At 41.7% G+C, this 24,431-nt stretch overlaps 6 protein-coding genes and 1 long non-coding RNA gene across 7 annotated transcripts; 3 read left to right on the top strand and 4 right to left on the bottom strand.

The window, feature by feature from the left end:
- Window positions 1-17: 17 nt before the first annotated feature.
- On the bottom strand, window positions 18-2,381 carry LOC108606592 (TNF receptor-associated factor 5). The gene is made up of 5 exons (XM_017996838.2): window positions 2,139-2,381; window positions 1,209-1,792; window positions 868-1,148; window positions 695-810; window positions 18-628 (listed from the first exon to the last, which is right to left on the bottom strand). Exons 1-5 carry the CDS (start codon window positions 2,274-2,276, stop codon window positions 320-322), a joined length of 1,428 nt encoding a protein of 475 aa, XP_017852327.1. The 5' UTR covers window positions 2,277-2,381; the 3' UTR covers window positions 18-319.
- A 3,239-nt stretch (window positions 2,382-5,620) lies between these two features.
- On the bottom strand, window positions 5,621-8,317 carry LOC108607183. Its single transcript, XR_001915486.1, has 3 exons — window positions 8,233-8,317; window positions 5,923-7,008; window positions 5,621-5,862 (listed from the first exon to the last, which is right to left on the bottom strand). It is a non-coding gene; the product is annotated as an uncharacterized LOC108607183 (long non-coding RNA).
- Window positions 8,318-9,499: 1,182 nt separating this feature from the next.
- LOC108605096 lies at window positions 9,500-13,107 on the top strand. The gene is made up of 3 exons (XM_017994661.1): window positions 9,500-9,647; window positions 10,861-11,092; window positions 11,237-13,107. Exons 1-3 carry the CDS (start codon window positions 9,513-9,515, stop codon window positions 13,105-13,107), a joined length of 2,238 nt encoding a protein of 745 aa, XP_017850150.1. The 5' UTR covers window positions 9,500-9,512.
- A 969-nt stretch (window positions 13,108-14,076) lies between these two features.
- On the bottom strand, window positions 14,077-24,375 carry LOC108606738 (histidine-rich glycoprotein). Its single transcript, XM_017997133.1, has 2 exons — window positions 24,030-24,375; window positions 14,077-14,535 (listed from the first exon to the last, which is right to left on the bottom strand). Exons 1-2 carry the CDS (start codon window positions 24,105-24,107, stop codon window positions 14,140-14,142), a joined length of 474 nt encoding a protein of 157 aa, XP_017852622.1. The 5' UTR covers window positions 24,108-24,375; the 3' UTR covers window positions 14,077-14,139.
- Window positions 16,399-17,426, top strand: LOC108606737 (aurora kinase A). The gene is made up of 2 exons (XM_017997132.1): window positions 16,399-16,633; window positions 16,691-17,426. Exons 1-2 carry the CDS (start codon window positions 16,466-16,468, stop codon window positions 17,387-17,389), a joined length of 867 nt encoding a protein of 288 aa, XP_017852621.1. The 5' UTR covers window positions 16,399-16,465; the 3' UTR covers window positions 17,390-17,426.
- On the bottom strand, window positions 17,418-19,848 carry LOC108606735 (ESF1 homolog). Its single transcript, XM_017997128.1, has one exon. The coding sequence runs from the start codon at window positions 19,809-19,811 to the stop codon at window positions 17,487-17,489; it is 2,325 nt and encodes a 774-aa protein (XP_017852617.1). The 5' UTR covers window positions 19,812-19,848; the 3' UTR covers window positions 17,418-17,486.
- On the top strand, window positions 20,052-24,030 carry LOC108606736 (solute carrier family 12 member 8). The gene is made up of 7 exons (XM_017997131.2): window positions 20,052-20,718; window positions 20,803-21,350; window positions 21,414-21,615; window positions 21,968-22,202; window positions 22,281-22,853; window positions 22,916-23,094; window positions 23,165-24,030. Exons 1-7 carry the CDS (start codon window positions 20,486-20,488, stop codon window positions 23,322-23,324), a joined length of 2,130 nt encoding a protein of 709 aa, XP_017852620.1. The 5' UTR covers window positions 20,052-20,485; the 3' UTR covers window positions 23,325-24,030.
- Window positions 24,376-24,431: the final 56 nt, after the last annotated feature.

The following is a 24,431-nucleotide window of genomic DNA, read 5'->3' as shown; positions in this document are numbered from 1 at the left end:
TTACAAGCTATAATTATTCGTAAGTGTATTGTTGACAAATCTAACTACAGAAATAAACCCAGTGCAATTTACTTTTAAGCAAACGAAACCATTCTCAACTGTGCCTCAAATTTCCAACAGCATTTAAACAAAAGACAAACAATTTTAAATTTTGTATAACTATACATACATATATTTTATACTATTGAAACAAATTTTAATGCAAGCTTGTTGACGAAACACTAAACTATTTTACCTTGCTCGTATTTTTAAATATAAATACTTATATACATATATATATATATGGATGTTAATAAAGCTAAACACGTAAAAATGTATTTCACTTTATTACTTTAACTTCCACATAGAGCGAATCGTTTCGCAAATAATTACGACTAGTTATAACTCTGTGAGGTATATGAAAGTATTGATTGCTTTGTATGTAATCATCGCTCTTTTTGCGCACTTGTATGATCTTTACGTAGTCCTGCGCATCCTGCTCAATGCCACTCTGATCGCGTATTATAATCTCAGCCTGCAGGCGACATGGCCATGGCAAAAGTGGGTCGTATTCGCCGGACAAAACATTCAGACAAGCAATCAGGTTGCGTCCCTTCCAGGTGCCCTTTCCATTTAGATATATATCCAGCTGTTTGTAGCAAGTTGTAAACCATAAACATTTTGTATGAACTAAACTAAACTAAACTAAACTTACACGCAATGCATAGCCATAGGCTTTGTTGGAGAACATGGCGCTATGCAGTATAGAATCGTATTGCTTGGCTTCTTCTAGCTTCTTCGAGTAGTCCTTGATGCGCCATATCAAGTGCCCTTAAATGTTAAACATTCGTTTAGCAAGTAGTAAAAAAATTATTTATTTTTACCTACCTCGAATATTCTGTACGCTTGATATGCGCTGCTGCATGGCCAATTGATTCTCAATATCTGCAATATTTTGCATAGTCTGATGCATAGTCTTATCCAAGTTCTCTACAATATTGGAAAGCTTATCGCAGCGTTCCTCAGTTTCGAGTAAAATACTTTTGACGTTCTTAACTTCATAATCGAGTGTAGCTTGCTTTGAGGTAGCAAAATCACCGCTGCCCAGTTTGGTTTTCAAGTCCTCGTTGATCTCTTGCAGAAATTGTTCGATTTGCACAAATTTATCTCTAAAAGGGCGATACAGTTTAATTTGCAGCACAATTTAAACTGTTAGCCAACACACTTACCTATTTAAACGTTCATTTTCAAAAACAATTTCCTCCAGCTTTATAATATTATCATTGAGCTGATTCTGATGATAGCTAACGTCGGCGGAGAGTTGATTTATATGCTGTTGCAGCTCATCCAGCTTAATGTTCACCTGCTCCTTCAAAGATTGCGTGAGATTGCAGCAATATTGAAAATCCGCTTGGTTCTGTTCAATGGCAAAAGCACGTTGCGCTGACTCTATGTCCAATTGTTTTCTTAGCTCCAACAAATTATGGTCTGTTTCACGTGTCCAGTCCTCCACCACTTGATTCTGTTTGCGTATGTTGCCCACATCGGTTATCAAGTGCAAACGTTGTCGTATTTCCTCATTCAAGACTGAGCGTATGGTGGATACATCCTGCTCCAACACCGGCACACGATGATCTGAATGCTGATCCAAACGCTCCATGCTCACACTCAAGCGTTGCGACTGCTGTTGTTGTTGCGACTGCTTGCTGCGTGGACACTCCTTCAGGTGTGAACGCATGCGTATGCGTGGTATAAACACGTGGCAGCTATTGGGGCACTCTTCCAGCACTTGACCACAGTGAATCAAGTGTTCCTGTGTATGGTTAAATGGAAGCGGTTAGAATTTGAAGATAATTTTCACCACAGCACAGGTTGTTGTCTTGGCTTAGTGTCTAGGATCATTTACGCGTTATTTCCTACGACAAGTTGTCAAGGCTAAGTACCGAACACAGGCAAAAAAAAAAAAAACAAATTCCCTTACGTTTTATTCACCAAATCAAAGTTTGTGTGTCTTGGCTAATAGCATTGGATCTATTTATAACTTTTTTTTTTATAATCTTTCTTTATTCACGATCTGTCCCGCTGGACAATTATTAAATTTTATAACAAAACTTGTTTTACAACTTAGTAAACGTATCCTGTTTTCTATTAGCACTTACGGTAAATGTTTGCGCATCGAACCATTCATTGCAAAATAGACATGATGATTTTTCATACTTGACAATTGTTGTCGATTTCAATTGTTGTGGTGGTTGTTGTTGTTGACTTGCATTATCAGCTGTTCTATTGAGCGACATACTTGAACATTTAAAACTTTAAATCTATCGTTAACCGTGCCACGCTGCTAAGAAAAAAAATTACAAATTATAAACTTCGCCTTGTTACGTGTGCAGCGCTACTCAACAAACTAAATACGCCAAAAAAAGAGAACCACAAACGAAATAACAGATATAAATTATTATGTTCAAATGATTAAGAATTTTCTTTGTATTCACATACACGAGCACAAAACTTTACGCACACACAGACTATATAAAATACGCATTCGCATGTGTCTATGTGTGCGTTTCAGATTTGACTGCGTTTTTATATGGGGCGTCCCTATTTAATACACGTATGTAGCTACAGTAAACACTCGCTGCCAAAGCAATTGCCATTTTATTTATTCACTGTAATCTCATACCTCAACCTTTAATTCAAAACACAATAGAAAATGCTGCAATATTCCGTTAAAATTTTTGCGTATTTAAAATTTTCGAGCGTTTACTAAATATAAATATATGTCACAAAATAAAAATAATGTTTTATGACCTATGGCAGTGTGACTTTTTTAAGCACGCTCTATTAACACTCTGAGCAGCGATTGTTGCAAGCAGCGCACAGGTTCCAGACACACACACACAGACGCAAATACATGCACATTTATCACTGCTATCATTATCAATAAAAGCATGTGTGTGTGTGCCTGAGTAACGTAATCAAAATATTTTTGGTATTGCAACAGCAGCCGCCAACAATAATGACCAGATGACCCCAGTAAAAAGTTGCCAAACTGTAGCCACAAAACGAAGCAGTATTGCTCTAAAAAATCTTTAATGACTAACTAAACTGCTTAATGAGAGCGCAAAGCTACACACATATATACATACATGCATACATATCTTTAGAGCATTGCTCAATGCTGACTAATAAGCAAACAATTAAGTAACAATTTGTGGCTTTATCTTAATTTTCACTATATCAGTTATTCAAGGGTATATCCTACAGATAAGATAGTCACATCAACTAGAGCAGGGCAGAATGCTCTTATCTGTGAAACACACACATACATACGTATAGAAGTAGTTATAAATAAATTATTATTACGCCCCTGATTCGTCAATTTTGGTGCGTAAACAGTTTGGGAATTAATAATGTTGCCGCATTAGGTAAATATTTTTCTATGGAGTCCTTTGCAGGTGCCCAACTAAAGCCAAATTTTTTCTAAATGCGCCAGGATCTGAGTTCTTGCCAAGAGATTTTTCAAACTTAAATCCTGTTTGTCCTTTGGTAAGTGAAGTCAATTAATAAGTAATAATCAACTCTATCAAATTGCAAAAACAATTTCTTTCCTTAATTCTTGTTTGCTTACCAACAACATTAACAATATAAAATTATTTATTGCCTATTTCAGTTTTAAATGCATTGGAATTTAAAGTTGGCGCGCATGCGAAAGAGAGTGATGGTGTGAGAGCAAGAGCAAATTGCAAAGGGAGAGTGCAGTTTGTTAACATAATGTTATGAATGATTTATCATTTACCAACAATCAGTGCTACGCAAACTGTATAATGGTTTGAGCTTTGGTTAAAGCTTAGCGATTTTCAGACTTGCATATGCATGTGCAAGCTCGCTGTTCTTTTGACTTCTAATATGCTCAGAGCAGTGCTATTAAAACTTCATAATGGTTTGAGCTTTGGTTGAAGCTTAGCGATCTGCAGAGTTGCATGTGCGTGCATGTTCGCTCTTAAGAACTATTTAGTTCTTTTCTTGCTGCTGCGGCCACGTGCTTTTACTTAATGCGAATTAAAAGGACAGTATTAATCTATATTTTGTAGGTTTTGCCAGGCGTTGTTTATCGAAGATGCATTCTGCCTGCGCCCACACACATATTAACACTTTTTCTGGGTACGGATGCCACTGCTGTCAACAATGACAACAGCAACATGAGCATTACAAACAACTAGAGCAGGCTTGCTCAGGGCGCTCTTTAGCGCTGCTCGGACGAAGCAGAAGATTCAACTTAAGCTCAAGGATTTTAAGAGGCGCAAGTCCACGCAAGCGTCTGCGCCAGCTGAGCAGGTAGCACTTGCAGTAAGTGTCGCTCCTCCCATTTGATTCTCTACTAAAGTTCAGTTGTTTGCCGCCAACTAAACACAGAAGATGTAGCCGCCGCAGGATGCTGACGACGACGAATCTGGGGAAGTGTACTGCTGTGGTCCTGGCAAGTTGCACAATGCCCAGTTATCGATGGAGCTAAATATAGAAAAAGGTAGGATTATGCATTAAGGAGAAATTCAGGCAAGTATTTCTATACATAATAAAGATAAAATTATAAATGTAATTATGAAATAAACAAATTTGCCAGCAAGTTCGTTGCTTAAGTCTTTTTTGTTTACATTTTGTATGGCCCCAATGCTTTTGCAAAGCAGTCTTTTTTGGCTTCTGCTCCTTAGTTATCCTTCCAATTCAAAAAGGACATGCATTTTCGAGCTCCTGGGCATCGAATCTATCGAACTGCATACCAGGATATCCAGGATTGCACTATAAAATTTTTTGAAAAAATTTACAGGGGGTAGGTCGCAAAAAGTGGCCCAAAAACACAAAATGTCCTTTTCCTTGGAAACTGTAAGGACTTCCATGATGTCCTTTGGTGTCCAGGTAGTGCTCATGGAGAGCTTTCAGAATATATAACTCAAAGGACGAAAGTCCTTCAGTGGAGCGGAGAAAACAGCTCTTTTTCGGCCATTTTATTACAGAATAGGTTGTATATCTCCGAACCATGCCAAGAGATAGGAAACTCGAAAACTTATGTCATCAGATTCCTCTTTAAAGAGGCCATTCATCTTTCAAAGGACATCCGGATCGTCCTTGTAGTTCCGGAGAAAACAAGGATTTTGTGTATTTGGCCACTTTCCTCGCGCCCTGAGGCGAAAATTTTCTAAGTTAATGGACAATTAGATGACCCCACATTCTTTTGATGCAGATCGATAGAGTTTCGTCCTGTGAGTGTCGCAAATGAAAATTTTTGAAAATGCGGCAGGATTTGGCCAAGATATGGTCAATTTTATTGCAGGAGTGGCCCTTGCAAAGCAGCTGTAAAGTTGTAGCATACTTTTAGCTGCACAAGTGCAGGGCTGGCGTTCTGGAGCGCATTGCTTTTGGTTGCTGTCTCTGCTCACACTTATTGCACCGGGGTTCGTGTCTTGGCTAGTGCATTTCGTGCAGTTGCTTTCTGTTGACTTCTGTTCGCCTGGTGTCACAAGAAAATTGCCGGCAAGCTGGCAAACTACTACAACAAAAGAGAAGACCAACAACAATGTACAACAACATGAAATAATAGAGAGTGTGTATATTTTAAAGGAATATTTTAATAGGTCTTATGGAACATTATTAATATACTAAAGGACATTTTCAATCGTGCGTGTTAATTGCGAGAAAAACAGGATTTTGTAAACGCTAAAAATAATGTAAAACTTGATTTGCTTAAAAGCTGCAGCAGCGTTTCGAATGTCCTTTGGTCATTTAAAAGCAGCATCAATCGGCATCAATGTTAAACGAATTCTTCAAAGGACTATAAGGATTCAGTCTATATTCTGCATACATAAATTGCCACTCAATCAGCTTCTGTAAGCAATAAAATTGTTTGATTAGTATTTGTCACGCATATTGATATGCACTACTCACATGCCAAAGGACATTCTCATTAGCCAGCAAAAAATATTAGACACTGTAAGTAAGCTGCAAGAATGTTTTTACCTGCGAATACGCTTCAATTGGTGCAATTAGTCCCTCAAAGGATACAGATACACACACACAGGTGCTAGCTGCTGGCGTAAGGATTTTGATATTTAAGTTAACTTTTTAACTGACCAGAATACAGCCAAAGACGGTCCTGCACAGAAAGTAGACTGTAAATTAAATAGCTAATATAATATTCAATAGCTCTTTATCTAAGCGTAAGGGATTGCATTTATTATTATTTAATCAGCAATTTGATGATTTAGCTGAAGTGTTTACTTTCACACATGGAAATCGGTGGCAGCAAAACCAATTGCTGTTGCAAGCAGCGCGTTGTGGCACAACATTTAAATGTGTTTTTATGCAAGCAATCGAAATTAGCATAAACAGCATGCCGCAATGGCCAACACAACGTAAATTGTGCCAAACTATTTCTATAATTATTTCAATTTAAATGCGGCAGTGGCTGCATATTATGTGGCACACACACACACATAGACACATGGCTGCCACAAGCCAAGTAGAAATGAATACTAGAAAACTTCCGCACACCTCCAGATTGCCAATTCACAGATGCAAACAGTTGAGTTGGAGTTGATGGTGGCTGCCAAGTCCATTGAAACCGAAAGTTTCTAGTGCTTGCCCATTGTGGTCACGTGCTCTCAGCTTCAGTTTCGGGCAAGCAGCCAAAATTATTGCCAACGCCCTCTGTTAATGCGCCTACGTCCATCTCCGCCCTCCGGTCCGGCTTTAGCTTCGCTTTCCATTCCATTGCAATTGTCAAAAGCTGCAAATGCTTCCGCGCCCCAGAGGTTGCCAAGACCATCAAGCTGGTTATGATCTAAATGAGCTGTCCTAACAATAGACACATAAAACAGAAACAATTGTTAGTATTTCGCTTATTTGCCAGCTAAACAACAAATTAATAATTTAAGCGATGGGGCCGATACACAAAACGTAACATTTTCCAGCATTGTCCAAGCGTTGCAAGTGTGCACAGTGACGCAAAAGCTAATGGCGAAGTGTTTAAAACTGTAAGTAAATAATAATGTTAAGCAATATATATTTAAATACAATTAAATTGTAGTTCTCATATAAAAAGTTATGCAAAAGAGCTAGCAAGAGTTAATTAAATCTTAAGTATCTTAATACTAAAAAATAGCAGTATACTGGTTTTTTATTTTAGAACAAAGAACTCAAGTTAATTGATTTCTACAAAAAAGAAATTGCAAATAATAATTTATTCAATTGCAGGTTTTGGGCTATTGTGGAACCACTGTGCTCGACGTTGAAGCGCTGTATTGTGGCTGGCACACATACATACACACACAGAGACAGAGGGAGATAGAGATAGCATTGGCAAGGTTGTTGATCTTCACATGTGGCAGGCTCTCAAGCGGGCCAGTTTTAATAGTTATAGTTATTGTTGTTGCTGTTGTTGTTGTGTTTGTTGTTATTATTGTTATGCATGCTGCTGTTGATTGTTTTGGGAAAGACAACGACGCTACGCGCCGTGCTTATTGCCTATTAGCGCCTCAAAGTGTGGCAAGTGCTCGGCTTAATGTGGTACTTAAGAATATAAATCATACGCCATGTGAACTTAACTGAGCTGAGCTCTTTGAACTTCATCACATACTGTGGGCGTTTTAATTAACCAACTGGCAAAACTATCAAAATTGAAATCGCTTTTGGCCAAGAGCCCAAATCGTTTGGCAAGCGGCGCGGGGCGTGGGGCGGAGAAAGGAGGATAGACTTTACAGCTGTCCGCTGCCTGATAAATATCATCATAAATTGTGTGAGCAGCTAGCTCATTTCTCTACGCTAATTACTATGCACTTAATCAGTGGCCATGAAGTGACTAAAGCGCCAAAAGCCCCAAAGCACATAGCAAAGAGAGTTGTTCAAAATACTAACAACAACAACAACAACAGCAGCAGCAACAGCAACGATAGTATTGTCCAGCCGTGCGTTCGCTTTGTTTGTTCACTTAGCTTTGGTTTTTCGTGGTCGTTGGACTGGGCAAACGCCAACAGCCAGCAGCTGATCTCAGCTCTGGGAGTGCTTCATTAGGAATTTTACAATCTGGTCAACAAAGTCTTTTGATGCTCAGATAATATCCCAACTCTTCAGTACCTGTACTTTCTTTTCAACATGCATAGACATAGACTTATAACTTAAGCTACTAAATACTAATATACATATTAAACTAAAATGCTCATTGCCATTCGGCAATAAATAAATAATAATATTACATACTTGACAACTGCAAAATATTGTAGACTCCTTATTTTAATTTGTATTTGCCTGCCATGTGCTTGTTTTTCATTTTAATGTGACCAGCTCTAACATCAAGTTCGTTCTTTGAGCTTTGGATAAGGTTCAACTTCTGAACTGTTTACATTAATGTTGATTAAATGGATATAAAGTAGAGATTGTTAAAACTAAATTTTGTATTAATTGTTGCTGCCAAAATATGTATTATTAATTACTTTGGCATTGATAATTGAATTTGGCTTGATTTTAGCTAAAATTCACAGCACTGATATCCTATTTATTCTTTGAACCATCGTTCGCAGCTATCGGAACTCTTAGCTTTATCCAAGATTAACAACACTGAATTGCACTTTATCCTCTGAACCGTCGCTAAAAGCTATCGATAGCGATTGCATTTTAAACTCTTGAACTGCTAACATTTATTTTATGAAATCAATGCAAATAAAATATAAATTGTAAAAAAACTAATTTACATACATTATTAATTACTTTAGCATATCAAATGTATTTAGCTTGGCTTTATGTCAAATCGTAAATTATTTACAAATTTTATGCAAATAAGTAGGAAATGCGCGGGCAAGGAAGTTGTTGCGAGGAAGCGCGATTAATTCAAGACTTCACACATTCACAGTATTTGTCGCAGCTTATTGCTTAATTTATTTGGTTTATTGCCTGCTTTAACTGCAAATTCATTGAACTGCATTTCTCTAAACAGCAATGTGTATATTTAATGTGTGTGTATGTGTGTGTGTGTGTGGTGCAAGTTTATGGCTTAATTGGCCAAAACGAAATCGAAACTGAGACTCAAACTGAAACCAGTTGAACGTTTGACATTTGATTTCTGCCGCAAACAAAAAACCAAATTGCTATTGTTGTTGCAATTGCTGCTTTTGCCGTTTGTGCGGCGCCTGCTCTAGACGGCGGCGTCATGCGCGGCGTATACGTGATATTGGGCATTATGATAGCGCTGCACTTATCACGCATACGCACCGCATTACAAATTTGAATGTACACAACAGTTAGCTACTGTTGCATTAAAAGCGAATGTCTCCACACACACACCCCCCTTTACTCTCTCTCTTTCTTTTTCGCTGTCTGTCTCTGTCTCTATCTAACTGTTCGCTTGGCATCTTTTGCTGCTGCACATTTTCTGCTTTTGCTTGTGCATTCGCATAAATTTTCCGCTGCAACGGCCGCTTCATTATAAAAGCCGCGGCACGCCAGCTTGCCGCAAACAATTCAAATCCAGTCACAGTCGCGTCATGATCTTTGCTATGGCAACGCGTTTACGTTATCCTAAACAGCAGCAGCAGCAACTCCTCAACATAAGGAGCAGCAATCGCCCGCTGAGCCTGTTTACGCAGCGTTGGCTCTGCCTGCTTGCAACCGCGCTCATTGTAAGTAGCAACAACAAAAGGAAAAACAAATGTTGCATTCACCCAAGGATTACTTTCATATTATTTTTTTCTTGTGTTTTTGCTGTGTATGTGTGTGTGTTAAACAAAAAGTGCGTAAAAACTAACAACTACAAATAGAAAACTAAAAAAAGTTTGTGACTAACTAACATGGAGACAAAAATAAGTATAAATCCTAACTATCAACCTACAATTTCTTAAAAAAAAATATTTGTGATCTTTAAGTTAGATAAAAATTCAATTAGTTAGATAATTTATAAGCTATAATTTATAAGCTATTGCGATATTAAGTTATTTCTTGAGTATAAATATAACACTATTTAGTTTATTATATTGTTATATAATTTTTTTATATATATTGTTGTATTAATATTAATCATACAATTAGCATAGTTTTACTAATAAATTTTAAACATACATATTCTAAATGAAATTCAAACCACTTTTAAAAAACCGAAAATAACATTAAGTTATGTCCTATAATAACAAATAGTCTATATTTTAAATTAAATATTTTAAAAGCCCCAAAATTCTGGCATTTCGGATATTTTCTTCAAGTTTTTGTTACAAAACAAAGCAAGATGAAATTAAATTCAATAGAAATCTGTTACAAATTATGCATTAACTCACCGACTTGCCTTTTCGCCTGCTGTCTCCCTCTGTCGGCAAACGAGATCACATTACAAATTAGCTTGTTAGCTAGGCACAGCTCTTAGTTCCGCTTAAAGTCGGGCTAATGCAGATTTGGGTGCCATCCAGCCAGCGGCACCAGGCACCGCGAACAGCAGCAATCCTCAAGCTAAAGCAAACAGCTTTAAGTCCACAACAAAGTTGCGTGCCAAAAGCATTTCATGTATCGAGAGCTAGAGACAGAGAAAAAGAAAGAGAGAGAGAGAAAGAGAGAGGGTTAATGAACTTGTTGCTGTTTGCCAATCAAAGAGCAGCAGCATAGATAGTTGGACGTTTGCTAAAGAGGCGCAGCGAAAGTAAATTGCTTAACTTTAATTAGTTTAATTACGAAATATATACAAGTGCATGTATATGTGTGTGTGTGTGTGTGTAAATGGCCAATTGACTCAACTTGGCCAGCAATTGGCGCTGAACGACATTCAAGCAATTAAATTCCCCTATTAATTGATAGCCGACTCCTACTTTATTTTCACTTTACCTCCCTCCCTTTCTCTCTCTCTTTTAGCTTATGCTGCAATTGTCTTACAGCACTGCACAATCACAGCCACGCAGCGGCAGTCGCCGCCCCGCCAGCAAGTCAACTGTAGAGGATACGAGCGAACGCGCCGCCGCCGCCGTTGTGCCCGATCAGCTGGCTCTGGCCGCCAGTCGCAGCAGCAACGGACATGGACATGAGCGTGCCTATCCCCGTCGTGCTGGCGCTTCCTCTGCCTCGCGTGCCAAGGAGCCAGCAACAGGTGAGCAGCTCTAAAATATTCAATAGTTTAGCAAATAAATAAATTAAATTCAAATGCGTAAAGTACCGTAAAGCAACCGATTTGTAATTAATGCATTAAACATATAACTCTATCTCGCTCTTTGTCCGTCCCTCTCTCTTTTAGACTTTAGCTATGGACAAGTGGAACTGAATCTAATACGTCCAGAGCATGAAAGTTCCTCGCTGCCGCCGCAGTCGGTCTATTATGGCGCCAGCGGCAGCAGCAGCACTGAGCAGACGTTGGAGGATGCAGAGACCGCCGCAGAGTATGTGGCCAATGCTATGAAGCTGGCCTATGGCAGCAGACAGAAGCAGCAACCGCAGCAACAACAATCGAAGCAGCAGTCGAAGCAGCAAGCGTTGGCGCAGGCAGCGCTGCTGGAGGCGCAAATGCAGGCTGAGCTGCAGGCACAGCTGGCACAGCAGCAGGCGCTGCTGCTGCAAGCAGAGCAGGCAATGGCTGTGTCCAGCACTTCAGCTGCGCCCGCACCAGCGCCCGTCTATGAGAAGGAGTCGCTGCCACGCAACTATCAAATCTATGAAGCTGACCAGCAACAGCAGCTACATCAGCATCAGCAGCAGCAGCAGCATCAGCAACAGCAGCAAGGAGCAGGGCAGGATATAGAGCGTTTGTATCGCACCAAGTACTACAGTTATCCGCCGGCGCCGCAGTCGCAGCCACAGCCATATCGCCACATTGAGGAGGAGGCGGAGGAGAAGGTGCGCGTCTCGGCATCCACGGAGATACCCAAGGCGGAGATAATGAAGCAGATTGAAAAGTCCGTCATCAAGTATATGAAGGAGCTGGAGGCAGAGGGCAAGATCATCACCACGCCGCAGGAGCTGGCCACCAGCACAGTGGGCAAAAGCTACTATAAGCTGGCCAGCGAGGAGCAGAAGCAGGAGCAGCGCTTTAGCAGCAGCACACTGCGTCCCAAGAGTCGTGTGCCCGTTTCCTCCCTATCCTCCTCCTCCTCCTCTTCGTCCTCCTCGTCCGCCACCAAGCAGAAGCCTCCACGCTATCAGTCGGAAACAGAAACCGCCTACCAGGCGCCCGATATCAATGCGGACTCAATGGCGCCCAATGTGGAGTTCATCTATAAAATTAAGACGCGTGCACCATTGCAAACGGCCACAGTGAAAACGGTGAGCAAGCCGTATACGCTGCCACTAAAATCCACCTCAGAGCACTTTGATCATGGCGCCGCCCTGAAGAACATTGAAGAGTTCGACTTGTCGCATGTCGTGAGCACGCCAGAGCGCGAGGAACTGGAGCAGCAAGAGCGCGAACGTGCCACTAACAAGCCACACAAGCTCTACTTCAACTCGGACATCTATCACGACATCAACTCGCTGCCCTACAAGGGGGACAAGCTGCGCCAGGCGCATGGCCATGCACCAGCTCTGGATTATCGCCACAAACTCAAGTCGGAGGGCTATACGGGCTACTTTGCCGAGCCGGGCAACAGTGGCGGCAGCAGCAGCAGCTTGGAGCAGCCGCTCAGTCAGGAATCGCATAGCGATGAAACCTATACGCCGCAATATCAGTATGTGCTCAAGAAGGAGCCGCTCTCTAGCAAGTATGAGGAGGAGCGTGATAGCTGGGAGCAATCGCTGCGCTTGGCACATGCCAAGTCCCATGCCAGGCCACATGCTCATCAGCATGCGCATGCTCAGGCCCATGCACATCATGGGCATTCGCAATCCCCAACCCACTCACATTCACTAGCAGCCGCTGCCAGCAGCCTGGACTATGACAGCTACAGTCCCAAGTTCAACAACAATCCCGAGGGCTATGGCTACCAGCACACCTACAAGAGTGCCAGACTGCAGGGCGCCAACGCAGGCAGCACGGGCAGCGCTGCTTCAGCTGAGGCCGGCGGCAGCGGCGCTGTGGGCAAGCGTGGCAAACGTGGTAACGGCAACGGCAAGAAGCTGCTGCGCGTCAAGGATCTGGAGGCAAATTTGGCGCTGCGACCGCCGCCCAAGAATTAGTTTATGAAAAGCAAAGCTTCAAGCAAAATCAATTTTACTTCAATCTCTGCTGTTTTTTTTTTTTTTTGTTTTGTTTTGTTTGTTAATTTTGCTTTAGTTATTTGTAGTATTGCTAATTATTTATTTAATAGCCAGTTGCTGAAACTCAGACAGTCTCTTAACCAATCCCATTGCAGTCGGATTAGTAAAACACAAGTATTTGTATTAGCAAAGAGAAATGACAAAAATTAAAAAATATAAATAAACGTGAAACATGCAAATTGAACTTGACGGGGTGGTGAAGTGTTTACAACTACTGCTTAATATATTGATTGATTGATATACATACAATTGAGCATTATCGTTCCCAGATTTTTGTTTCACACTTGTTATCATCACTTTTTTAATATTGCACGAAATGAATTTGCTAACAATAAGACGAACTTGAGAAAAAGAATGTGCTCACCAGTGTTGCCAGATGTAGATCGCCCGCATAAGCTAGATCCTTATTAAAAAAAAAGCTAGTTACCACCAAGCTAGCTAGTGCTTTAACTCGATACTTTTCAGCTAAGCATTGCTTGAAATTAAGTTATCTGGCAGCACTGACTTAAACGTTAAACTTTTAAACGAGCTTTTCAAACACATTATTCGAGCCTCCTTTTTGTAGAGCGTTCAAGCCTTGTTTTAAAGCTTAAAACACATGTATGTAACGTTTAGAACATCAGAATGCTCTTATCTAAAAACTAAACTATATTGTACAATGTTGTTTTTTTTTTGCATTTCCTATTATTGCTCAATTAAACTATGAGCAAAATTTTCAAACATTTACAAAAGCTTTATTATTAATTATTATTATTCTAATTACTTTTTTCCATTGAAATAGTATATTTAAGTAAAAACTTTGTAGTATGTTCAATAATACTCTGGGCAAAAGTTTTTATTTCTCAGAAATGTTTTAGGAAATACAAAAAAAAAATCAAAAGCCTTGGGATAACTAATTAAAATCATTAAAAACTATGTGGTAGGGGTAAAAAATCTGTGCATAAAATTAAACTATTCGTGGTGTGCGTAGTGCTCGTAGTGCTCGGAATGATGCACTGGCTCCTCATAGTGTCCATGCTCATGCAGATGCGATTCGCTATGATTCTCCAGCACGAGGCCGTAGTTGTGATTATGCTCGCTCTTGGGATGCAGAATCTTGAGCTTCTGCTTTGTGCCGCCAATCTCAATGGGCTTCTTGACCAAATGCTGATCCTCCTTCTTGATATACACGGGCACCGCATGGTAATGATGGAACTTGACGCTCTGATGCGATGTCGCGTGCTTGTGATCGACTTCGTGATGCACTTCAGTTTCCTCATGTTCCGGCTCGTACTTGGCGTGTTCCTCATGCTCATAGTCTTGGATTTTCAATGCGCTGCCCAGAGCCAAAAGCGCCAGACACGGAAGCTAAAGTTAAGCAACAACAACAAACAAAAAAATAGTAAGTAACAGTTTCAAAAAATTATTTATGTACATTGTTGCATTTTTGAAACGTTTACTTTTATTATAATTTATACACTGTTTCATTTAAATGCACAAATGAAATATTTTCATTTAGTTTATATGCTTACAATAAATTTCAGCATGATATTTTCACTTGGCACCAACACAAAACAAAATAACTTAAAAAAAATTGTTTATACACAAATGAATATTCGAATTTGTTTCTGGCGTGAGGATGTTGTATTCCTTTTGAGCTCGGAGCGTTGATTGTTGCTAGCTCCTTGACGTTGCTGAACTGAATGTGGCTCGGTCTTGGGGACCAGATTGGATTTATACCCGAAAAACTAATATGGCCAGCTGAGCCGAGAGCTCAACGAACAAGTGAAATGTATTGCAACAAAAGCAACAATAACATTCACGGCAACGAACTTCAAAATGAACAGCAACTACAATTTGAAAATTTTCAAGTTGTTAGCGGCATATATGAAAAGTTGTCGCGCGTTGGTCGCCTCTTGTCGTCGTCGTTGTTGTTGCTTGTGGCACTCATACATACGTATACGTGTTGAACGTATGCGTGTTGAAACTCGTACAATTAGGGGCTTATTACGTATACGCCACGCTGCCGAAGCAAAAACTCGTTGTCAAATGTTTTGTTGCATTGCAGGTTAACCACCGATGCCGCCGTGCCACACGCTGGATTCAACCGGTCGCAAGTACAAGGTAATTGTACAGCAACAAATAACAAACGTTGATAAATAAATAAATATAACGGCAACGTTCAACGATACCACAAAATGCTGAAATTACGCTAATTGGCTGACATCGATATCGAATTCAAATTTTCTCCACTCACACACACAGGCGCGCAGCTGATAAGGATAACACTTCCTGCTTGGCGGCTTATTTACATATAGAGATAAATAAATCTGCCTATAAATTGGCTTGACATAGTTTGAGACATCAAATTGTTGCAATGCTCATTACTTTTGCTTCCTTAATTCAAACTGCATGCCTCGCCCCAAAAAAAAAACACCAAACCTCAATTTGGAGCACATACATTTGATAGATTGATAGCTTGACAGCCCTAATTATGTCAGCGTTTATATTTGCTAGAGGCGTGGCAGGTGAAAGGTTTAGATAATCCATCATCTATTAGTTTCCTACTGTGTTAACTGTAATAAAATCGTAAGTGCACACGAAATACAAAACGATCGCAATTAAAATGCAGCTGGATTAGATAATCAAATTAAATAGTGAACGGGGCACCTCTAGGAAATTTGAGAAAACTTGAAAAATATACATATCAAAAAATCCAAAAATTTTGTTTGAGCAACATTACAAGTAACCAGTCGTTGCTCTATTGTGTTTGTTATTGCCATTGTTACTGTTTTATGTGCAAGCAATTACAATTCAATGGGTTAGTATGCTTTGATCATACATACCTATGTATTTACATACTTATGTATGTGTGTATGCAAATGCAGTGCAAAAGTAAAAGTAATTCGCTTTCTTACTGCTCAAACTGCAATTATTTGCATAACAAGCTGTCAAACGCGGCAAAGCCGACGCGACTCGACACGATTTTAATTAATAATTTTGATAAGCCTTAAATATCTTTATGTAACACCAGATTCCTCTTCCCATTCGCAAATTATCAACTGTGTGCAGTTTAAATGCACGTGCCAAAACTGATTAGAAATTGTATCGATGTATTGTTATCGAACACGAAATATAGCTTTTTAAATTGATACATAAGCTGTTGCAGCTAGATTAGAATTGAGCTCGAAATAAAGCACTTATCGATTACACTCGAGCTCGAAGCGCCAAGCACAAAACTGTGAGCGCGCCCATTGCCAGTTTAATTACCTTAAATTGAAAATTAAAACTTATTTAAATGGATTTGGGCGATGCTAGTCTGCAGCCAATAAGTGTGCTTGGCGCTGGCACCTTTGGACGTGTCTTTCTGTGCCTGCAGCGCGAGGGACGTCAAAAGCGAAAAGTTTGTGTGAAACGCATATTTGTGAAAAATCCTAAAAGCGAGCTGGCGCTGATCAAGGAGGAGGTACATATACATTTATATGTGTTGCACATGTATTTATGCATTATTTCTTACTTGTAGATCTATATAATGTCACAACTGCGACATCCACATATAGTGCAGTTTATACGATCGTTCGAACACGCCGGAACCGTAAACATTGTCCTGGAGTACGCTCCCAATGGCACCATTCGAAACGTTATACAAGGCATAGAACGTAGCGGATTGGAGGAGACCAAGCTATTGCGCTACTTTAGCGACATGGTATTGGGTTTGGAGTATCTGCACATAAGGCATGTGATCCATCGCGATATTAAGCCGGAGAACATGCTCCTGGATGCAGCAGGTCGCGTTAAGTACGCAGACTTTGGCATATCCAATGTACATGCACCTGCCAAGCAACAAAAACAGTGCAATATGCTTGGCACACCACTCTATATGCCGCCCGAGATACTTCTCGGTGGCAAAGTGGACTTTAAGGCGGATCTTTGGTCACTAGGACTGGTGCTCTACGAACTCTGTGTGGGTCGCCATCCCTTTGCAACGCTACTGTCACACGATGCCAACTGTGAGCAGCTCCACGCGGTGCTCGAGCGCATGACGCGCCCCAAACTGGACTGTCAGCTCGTGCGGCGACGGCAGGATCCTGTCTGGGCGCGTCTCTGTGAAGCAATGGTGGTCTATGATCAGGAGCAACGTGTCTGCCTGCCCGATATAATGCGCATGGATGCGCTTACGACATTGCACATCTATCAGCAGTACTTCAACTATGACTACTAAGTGCAGGAGCAGGTTGATCTTTGCCAGATATTGTTAGCGTTAGCATTTATTTATTTAATTTATTTATATACTAGTTAAAGTAAACGTAACTGTTAACTTAACACGCTTGACGCTGCTGCAGTTTGTGCTTGAGGCTTTTTACCAGCGCACGCTGCTCCAACTGCTGTTTGCTACGTTTCTGGGCAGGCTCTGATGACGAGGGCTCGGCGTGCGACTGTGTCTCTTGCTGCTGGCGACGCTTCAATTTCTCGCCTATGAGCTGCTGCATGCCCTTCGTGGCTTTGTAGCTAGCGTTCGTGGGATCAATGTTGAACTCGTGCGCCTGATAGACAGCCTTGAAGCGTGAATCATTCAGATTCACCTCAAAATCATCCTGCTGCTGCTGAGGCTTCTGATCAGCATTCTTGGATTTCTTGAGTTGCTTGCGACGCTTGCGCTTGTTGCCGCCCTCCAGCTGCTCAAGCTTCTGTATCTTGGCCAGACTGAAGTGCTGCTTTGCCTCCTCCTGTTCATCATCATCCAGCAGCAAGGCGAGTTCTGCCTCCTGCTCCGCCTGCTGTGTGTCCGTGTCGGTTGCCGTTTGCTTTTTCTTTTTTTGCTTGCTGCTGTTCTTGGACTTGGCGGGCGCATAATCGCCAGTAGCAAACTCCTCGGCAAAGTAGGCATCATTCATATCGATGCCGTCGGGTATAGAGTCGTTATCACTTTCGGGCGCCTCATCCGGATCAAGTCCCTGTCGCTCTAGCTGCTTGCGGCGTCGCTGCTCCTTGCGCTGTTTGTTCTTCTCGCTGCGTTTCTGCAGCACCTGCTCTATGGGCGTCAACTGGGATTTGGTCTTTGTTTGCTCCTTGGGCTCTACTGCCGCCGCCGCAGCTGACGGCTGCTCATCAACGTTCCAGGACATTTCCATCTCGTACTTTTGCTGCTTGGACTGCTGCTCCTGCGCATTGATCTCAGCCAGTAGGCTTTTGTACTTATCAATGCGCTCCTTGCGCTTGGCCGGCTTTGGCTCTGCCGGCGTTTCTATTTTCGATTCAGCATCTTTACCCTCCTGCTGCTCCTCATCCTCCTCGTCTTCCTCTTCACTGCTGTAGGCAACAATCTGTCGCAGCTCCTTATCGTTAAGCTGATCTACTTTGCCGCTTGAGAGTTTGTCGCCCAGCTCACGACGCTCCAACGCCGTCTCATCCCATGTCAGATCCACCTTGGCTTGCTGCAGAGCCGTCGTCGTAAACTGCCTTGGCTTATACTGACTTGCATCCGGCAGCTCTTGGCACTCGTCTGTTGGTGTGTCCTCATCAAAGGTGGTGTCATCGGGAATGAATCTTAGATCGACACGCGTTGCAGAGCTCTCGTACTCGATGCCATCGCACTCCTGGTACACCTTATCTGCCGTCTGCACAGAATCGCACTCAACGACGGCATAATAGTAGCGCAAACGGTTTAGCTGGTATTTACGCAGCTTTTCCATGTGGTAGTCATCGCCTTCCTCTGCATCGCTGTCTTGTTCACGCACCAGCTCATCGTCCTCGTCGTCTTCATCGTCAGAATCCTTGTCTTGCGACATGACCAACTCCTTGGGCCCATGCATATCCTCCTCGGCCATGCGTGCTTTGCCAAATTCCGAGGGATAAATCTTTATGCTCAGCACGCTGCCACCAGGCGGCAAGAATGAGCTGAACAGCACCATAAGATCCTGAGCACGTATACGATCCCAGTCCATGTTACATACGGCCAAGCGGCGCGTAGAATCCTCAGTGAAATCCGCATCGTTGTCCAATTCGCCCCAAACATGATCAATCTGCAACTCTGGACCTTCGTCTTCATCACTGCTGTCATCATCTGACGAGGAGTCTGTCATTAAACGTCCTTCCCCACGTGCATAGTCCACATTAGGATTGGTCAAGCGCTCGCGTAGATTTTCTGGCACATCGTCATCATCATCGCTGTCCAACTCTGGCACCTTATCGTCCTCATCACCGGCACGTGTTATAGCTATCTCTTCAGCACGACGCTCAGCCTGTTCCTCGTCGCTATCTGCTTTAGCCTCTTCTGGCTTACTCTCCTCCTCATCAGAGCTGTCGTTCTCATCTAGCTCGTAGTATTTACGTAAATCTTCAGAGTTTGACTTGTTCACTGGCCTGCCATACTTGTCGACTGTATACTTCACCTTGAACTTGTCATCGTTGAACATGCCCTGAAAGCGCTGATCAATCTTCACCTTGCGGTGCACCTTGGGCACACCACGAAAGCGCGGATCGGCCAACAAGTGCTGAAAGCGCGAATCCTGCCAAATACCGCTTGCATCTGAATTGCCGTTGCTAGTGCCATTTTGTGTAGCAGGTACAGCTGCATCCTGCGACTCCTTGGATTTCTTGGCCTTAGCCTTTGGCTTCTTGGTTTGGTCAGTCTTCTTAGGCATTTCGCTAAACTAAATAATATATCAACACGTGCGGAGAGCTGTTTATTGCAATATATCGATAGGTCGATAGACAACACACACATTGAAGTTGCCATTTAGTAGTCAATTTGAACTCATTTAAATAGGCGCAACACACTACACACGACGTCTGGCAACGCCTTTCGCTATAGCAACAACAAGTTATCGATGACGACTTGCGCCAGTTTTATAGACACATATCTGTGATTGTTTGTTGTGTGTGTGTGCAAGCAGATGCATGAACAGTGTTTTTATTTAAGTTTTTTACGCATTTAGGACGCGTCGTCGTAGCGACGTTAAGGCAACGTTTTCTATTTTAGAATGCAGCACATAGTGTTAGGTGCAAACTGCAATTAAGCCAAAGAATTAATTAAGCATTGCAGGCTCTGCCTGCGTGGGTAGCAACAGCAGAAACGGAAACAATAACAACAACAACAGTTCAAAACGGAGTTACGGAAAGCAAATCAGTTTTTTTTGGACAGGTTTGAATCAGAACAGATACACATACACACAGAAATTCCAAAAATCATAGCAAACAACGATACATAACTGTTGACACTTTTTGGCGCGGGGGTGGTGGTAGCTCCAACAGCAGTAGCAGCAACAACAACAACAACAAATCACACATCTATACATATACACAAAAAGCAGCAAGTATGAGTAATAGCGGAGAAAATAACGGCAATAGACGCGCTAACGTTGATTGGCAGCGTTTTGGCCTAGGTGGCGATGATGATGGTGAGATAACCGTAGCCAATTTTCGCCAACGAAGCAACAACAACACCGGCGGCTTTGTTGATCTCGGCAATGAGTATACATACGCAGCTGGTGGTCATCATGCATCTGGCGCTAACGAAATCTTTGCCGGCGAGCAAGGCGACAAGCCTTGGTAAGTACACACACACACACACACGTTTTAAAATTCTAAACAAACCATATGCTGACTCACCTACCCACCATATGTTGTCAACAGGTGGCGCTCAAGTTTTTTCATCTCACAACCGGTGCTCTTTGGCACTTGGGATGGCGTCTTCACCTCCTGCCTGATTAATGTCTTTGGCGTAATTGTCTTTCTGCGCTCCGGTTGGATTGTCGCCCAAGCGGGAATCCTTAATGCTGTGCTCATCATATTTTGCACTGTGGTGATTGCACTCGTCTCGGTGCTCTCAGCCATTGGCATCTGTGAGCGTTGTCGAGTTGAGAGCGGCGGCGTTTACTTTCTCATTGCCCACACGCTTGGCTCGCGCTTTGGTGGCGCCCTGGGTCTGCTCTATTGTTTTGGTCAGGCCGTAGGCTGCGCTCTCAATGTCATGGGCTTTGGCGAATCTATGGCTGGACTGGTCGGCCTCGAAGGCAACACGTGGGCCATTCGCGGCTTTGCCACAGCAGCTGTACTCCTCCTTGGCTGCATCAATGTGGCCGGCGTCAAGTGGGTCATCAAGCTACAGTTCATACTGCTTATGATATTACTGATCTCTGCGCTGGACTTTATGGTGGGCAGCTTTATTGGCGAGGATGCAGGTACGTCTGCCTTGAATACTAACTAAATACTGTATTTGATTTCATATTTTGTTGCATTGACAGAACACAGCTTTGATGGCTGGATGAGCGGTAACTTTATGGAGAATCTTTGGCCAAAATATGAAGACGGTTATTCCTGGTTCCGTGTCTTCGGCGTCTTCTTTCCCACAGTCACCGGCGTGCTCTCAGGCATTAATATGAGCGGCGATCTCCGCGCACCATCCACAGACATACCCAATGGCACTTTGGCCGCATTTGGCACTTCGTAAGTTTTATAATAAATTATAGAAAATCGCTTGATAGTACATCGTTTAATAGTTTCCCTGCTAATTACTCCATTAACGAATAAGCTTTTCAAATGCTTTAATTTATATACTTGTACTTTTCATCAAATTCAAATTAATTGAAGTTAAGCCTATAAATCAAGCAGTACAACGTTTATTGATTAAGCATAATAATGCTATTTATCTTTATTGGCCATTAGCAATATGCGTTTATTTTTTGTTTATCTAAAAATGTCGCGCATGTTGGCTACGCTTTTATTAAGCATTTATTGATTATATTTAACGCAATCTCTAGCCAAATTTTAATTTTATTTTTATTCTCTCTCACCCCAGCACTTTTCTATATATGGTGTTTGTACTATTTTTGGGCGCCACCTGCCGACGTGCCATACTCTATTCGGACTTTATGATTGCTGTGAAGGTGTCGGCGGTACATTTTCTGTTGCTGGCGGGCATCTATGTGTCCAGCATGTCCTCCTGCCTGGGCGCCATGTACGGCACGCCGCGTGTGCTGCAGAGCATAGCCAAGGAGAGTGTTATTCCCGGCATTGACGCACTGGGCAAGGGCGTAAGCACTCGACTCATTTACGCATAATCGGTCTCACTCTTTTTAATGTGATTTTATTGCCATCTTTGTCTTTTACAGCGTGGGCCCAACAAGGTGCCACTGTATGCTATGGCCGTGGTAGCCGTCGTTACGGTTACGTTTATCATTGTGGGCGACATTAATTTCCTGGCACCCATCGTGACCATGCCCTTCCTGATGACATACGCGTGCATAGACTACGCATATTTTGCGCTTGCCCAAACCTTTGATATTCAGGAGCAGCGTGAGGAGCGCTTCCGCATACAGGCCTCCAGTCCTAGCTATGAAACGCGTCGCTATGGCAGCGTTGGCGACGCTGGAAATGATCTCGACTTACTTTTTCCGGATCGCGTGCGACACAAGAATCTGCAAAGTCCTCAGAATTCGCCAATGCATCAGACACATGTGCCACCACCGATGCCGTCCGTTAATATTGTAGACTTCAATGCTCCAGCACCCAGCACCTCAGCACAGGGTGAGGCTACAACAGAGGGCGGCGAAGCACCTGCCACTCAAGGGGGCAGCGACGGCGAAGAAGAAGTCGAACCCATTGCACCCATACGCCCACCCATACATTCAAAAACGAAAAATTGGTATTCGGGCTTCTGCAACCGGTGGGCTTCGCTGCTGGGCGTAAGTGTTTCTCTATATTCATTAAAAAAAACTTTGTAACTTCAAACCGAATTCCTTTCTAGGCTTTAACCAAGCTGCTTGTCATGCTGCTGGTGAATTGGTATTATGCCCTAACTTGCTTCCTGGTTGTCTTCGTCGTGTGGTTCTATGTGGGCACAGCCAATCCCGCCGTCAAGCCCGGCTTGACTGCAGAGTTTAACTTCTTTGGCTGGCTCAAGAGCGTCATCTTCAGATGCTTTGGGTAAGTTAAGCAACATTGAGCATAAAGTGTATACAAACTAATGTTTGTATTTATTTGATTATACTTATAGCAAGCGCATGCATGAGTACGAACAGATTGTAGTGACGCCCTCGTGTCCAGGCGTTGACTTGTCACCCACCCAGCTTAACGAGCAGAACGAGGACTTTAGACCGCGTCCCAATTACCATCACTCGTCCGTTATAGAGGGTCGTCTTATAGACGACATCTAAATTGTGTGTTTAAAATAAGGGCGTGAGCGTGGCAAGCAATATTTTGAAGTGCATTTAGAATTTATATGTATAATTGTATGTATGTATAGCGTAGGGTATGTCTATCCAGCACTTGCATATACAAACACCCGCACACACACAGACACACACACACACTCACACAGGCGCACATGCAGACTTAAAGAATGTAGGCCCAGGCGCACACAGTTTTATATATTTTTTGCAGCTTTAGCTAAATTTAAAATTTAATGATGTATTTATTAAGTTGTAAGTTGAATTGTTTTTGAAAACAGCTTGAGTCAAGTGTTCCTTTCTTAAGTGTAAAGTCTGTCTACTCTGTACTTTCCTACTATTTACAAGTGTATATTGTTTTAGCAAGTCCAATTGTTGCTAAAGCACAACTCTACACTGCGTTCAACCTTGTAAAGTTGTGTAGAGCTTGGCTTTCATAGATATGTTTCCATGCGTTATGTTACGTCTCAAAGCACATAGCTTAACTGAGGAAACATATGTGATACTGAGATAATAAGAAAAACAATAACAAATTTAAAAACGTATACAAAATAATCACAATGACACCGCAACTAAAAATTTATTAAACAAATTGTAAACGAAATTTGGCGCGTTAGTTAATATTCTTTAAATGAACAAATTGAAATCGAAGAGAAGTTATGTCCAAGAATTTGCATAAGAGACTATACTCACAGTTATAATCGTAACAAAGATATCCGCAATAACCGCATTATACATATATATCATACATAAATGTATAGACCTCCGCATCAATTGTTGTTTAAACACAATAACCAAAAACAAAAAAAATATATAAATGTCTAACAATATACTTGCACAACTTGGCAGCGCGACATATTTCCAAAATATACAGTGTTTTACTTTTGGACGTATATATACCTAGCATAAATTTAAACTAGTTATACAAAACGACATTCAAAATCAACCAAGAACAAAGTAAAATCAATATAACATATGGATGTATTAACAATATTAACTCAAATGTGTATTTAATGAAAACAAACCAGTCTTATTACCAAGCAGCTAAATAAATATTAATAATTGTATAAAAAAAAAATAAGCACTTTAAATTGA

The sequence above is a fragment of the Drosophila busckii genome, chromosome X, assembly GCF_011750605.1.
Source record: "Drosophila busckii strain San Diego stock center, stock number 13000-0081.31 chromosome X, ASM1175060v1, whole genome shotgun sequence".
Classification (NCBI taxonomy): Eukaryota; Metazoa; Arthropoda; class Insecta; order Diptera; family Drosophilidae; genus Drosophila; species Drosophila busckii.
The sequence above is the reverse complement of the archived record's forward strand: the minus strand, read 5'-3'. Positions and strand labels throughout refer to the sequence as shown.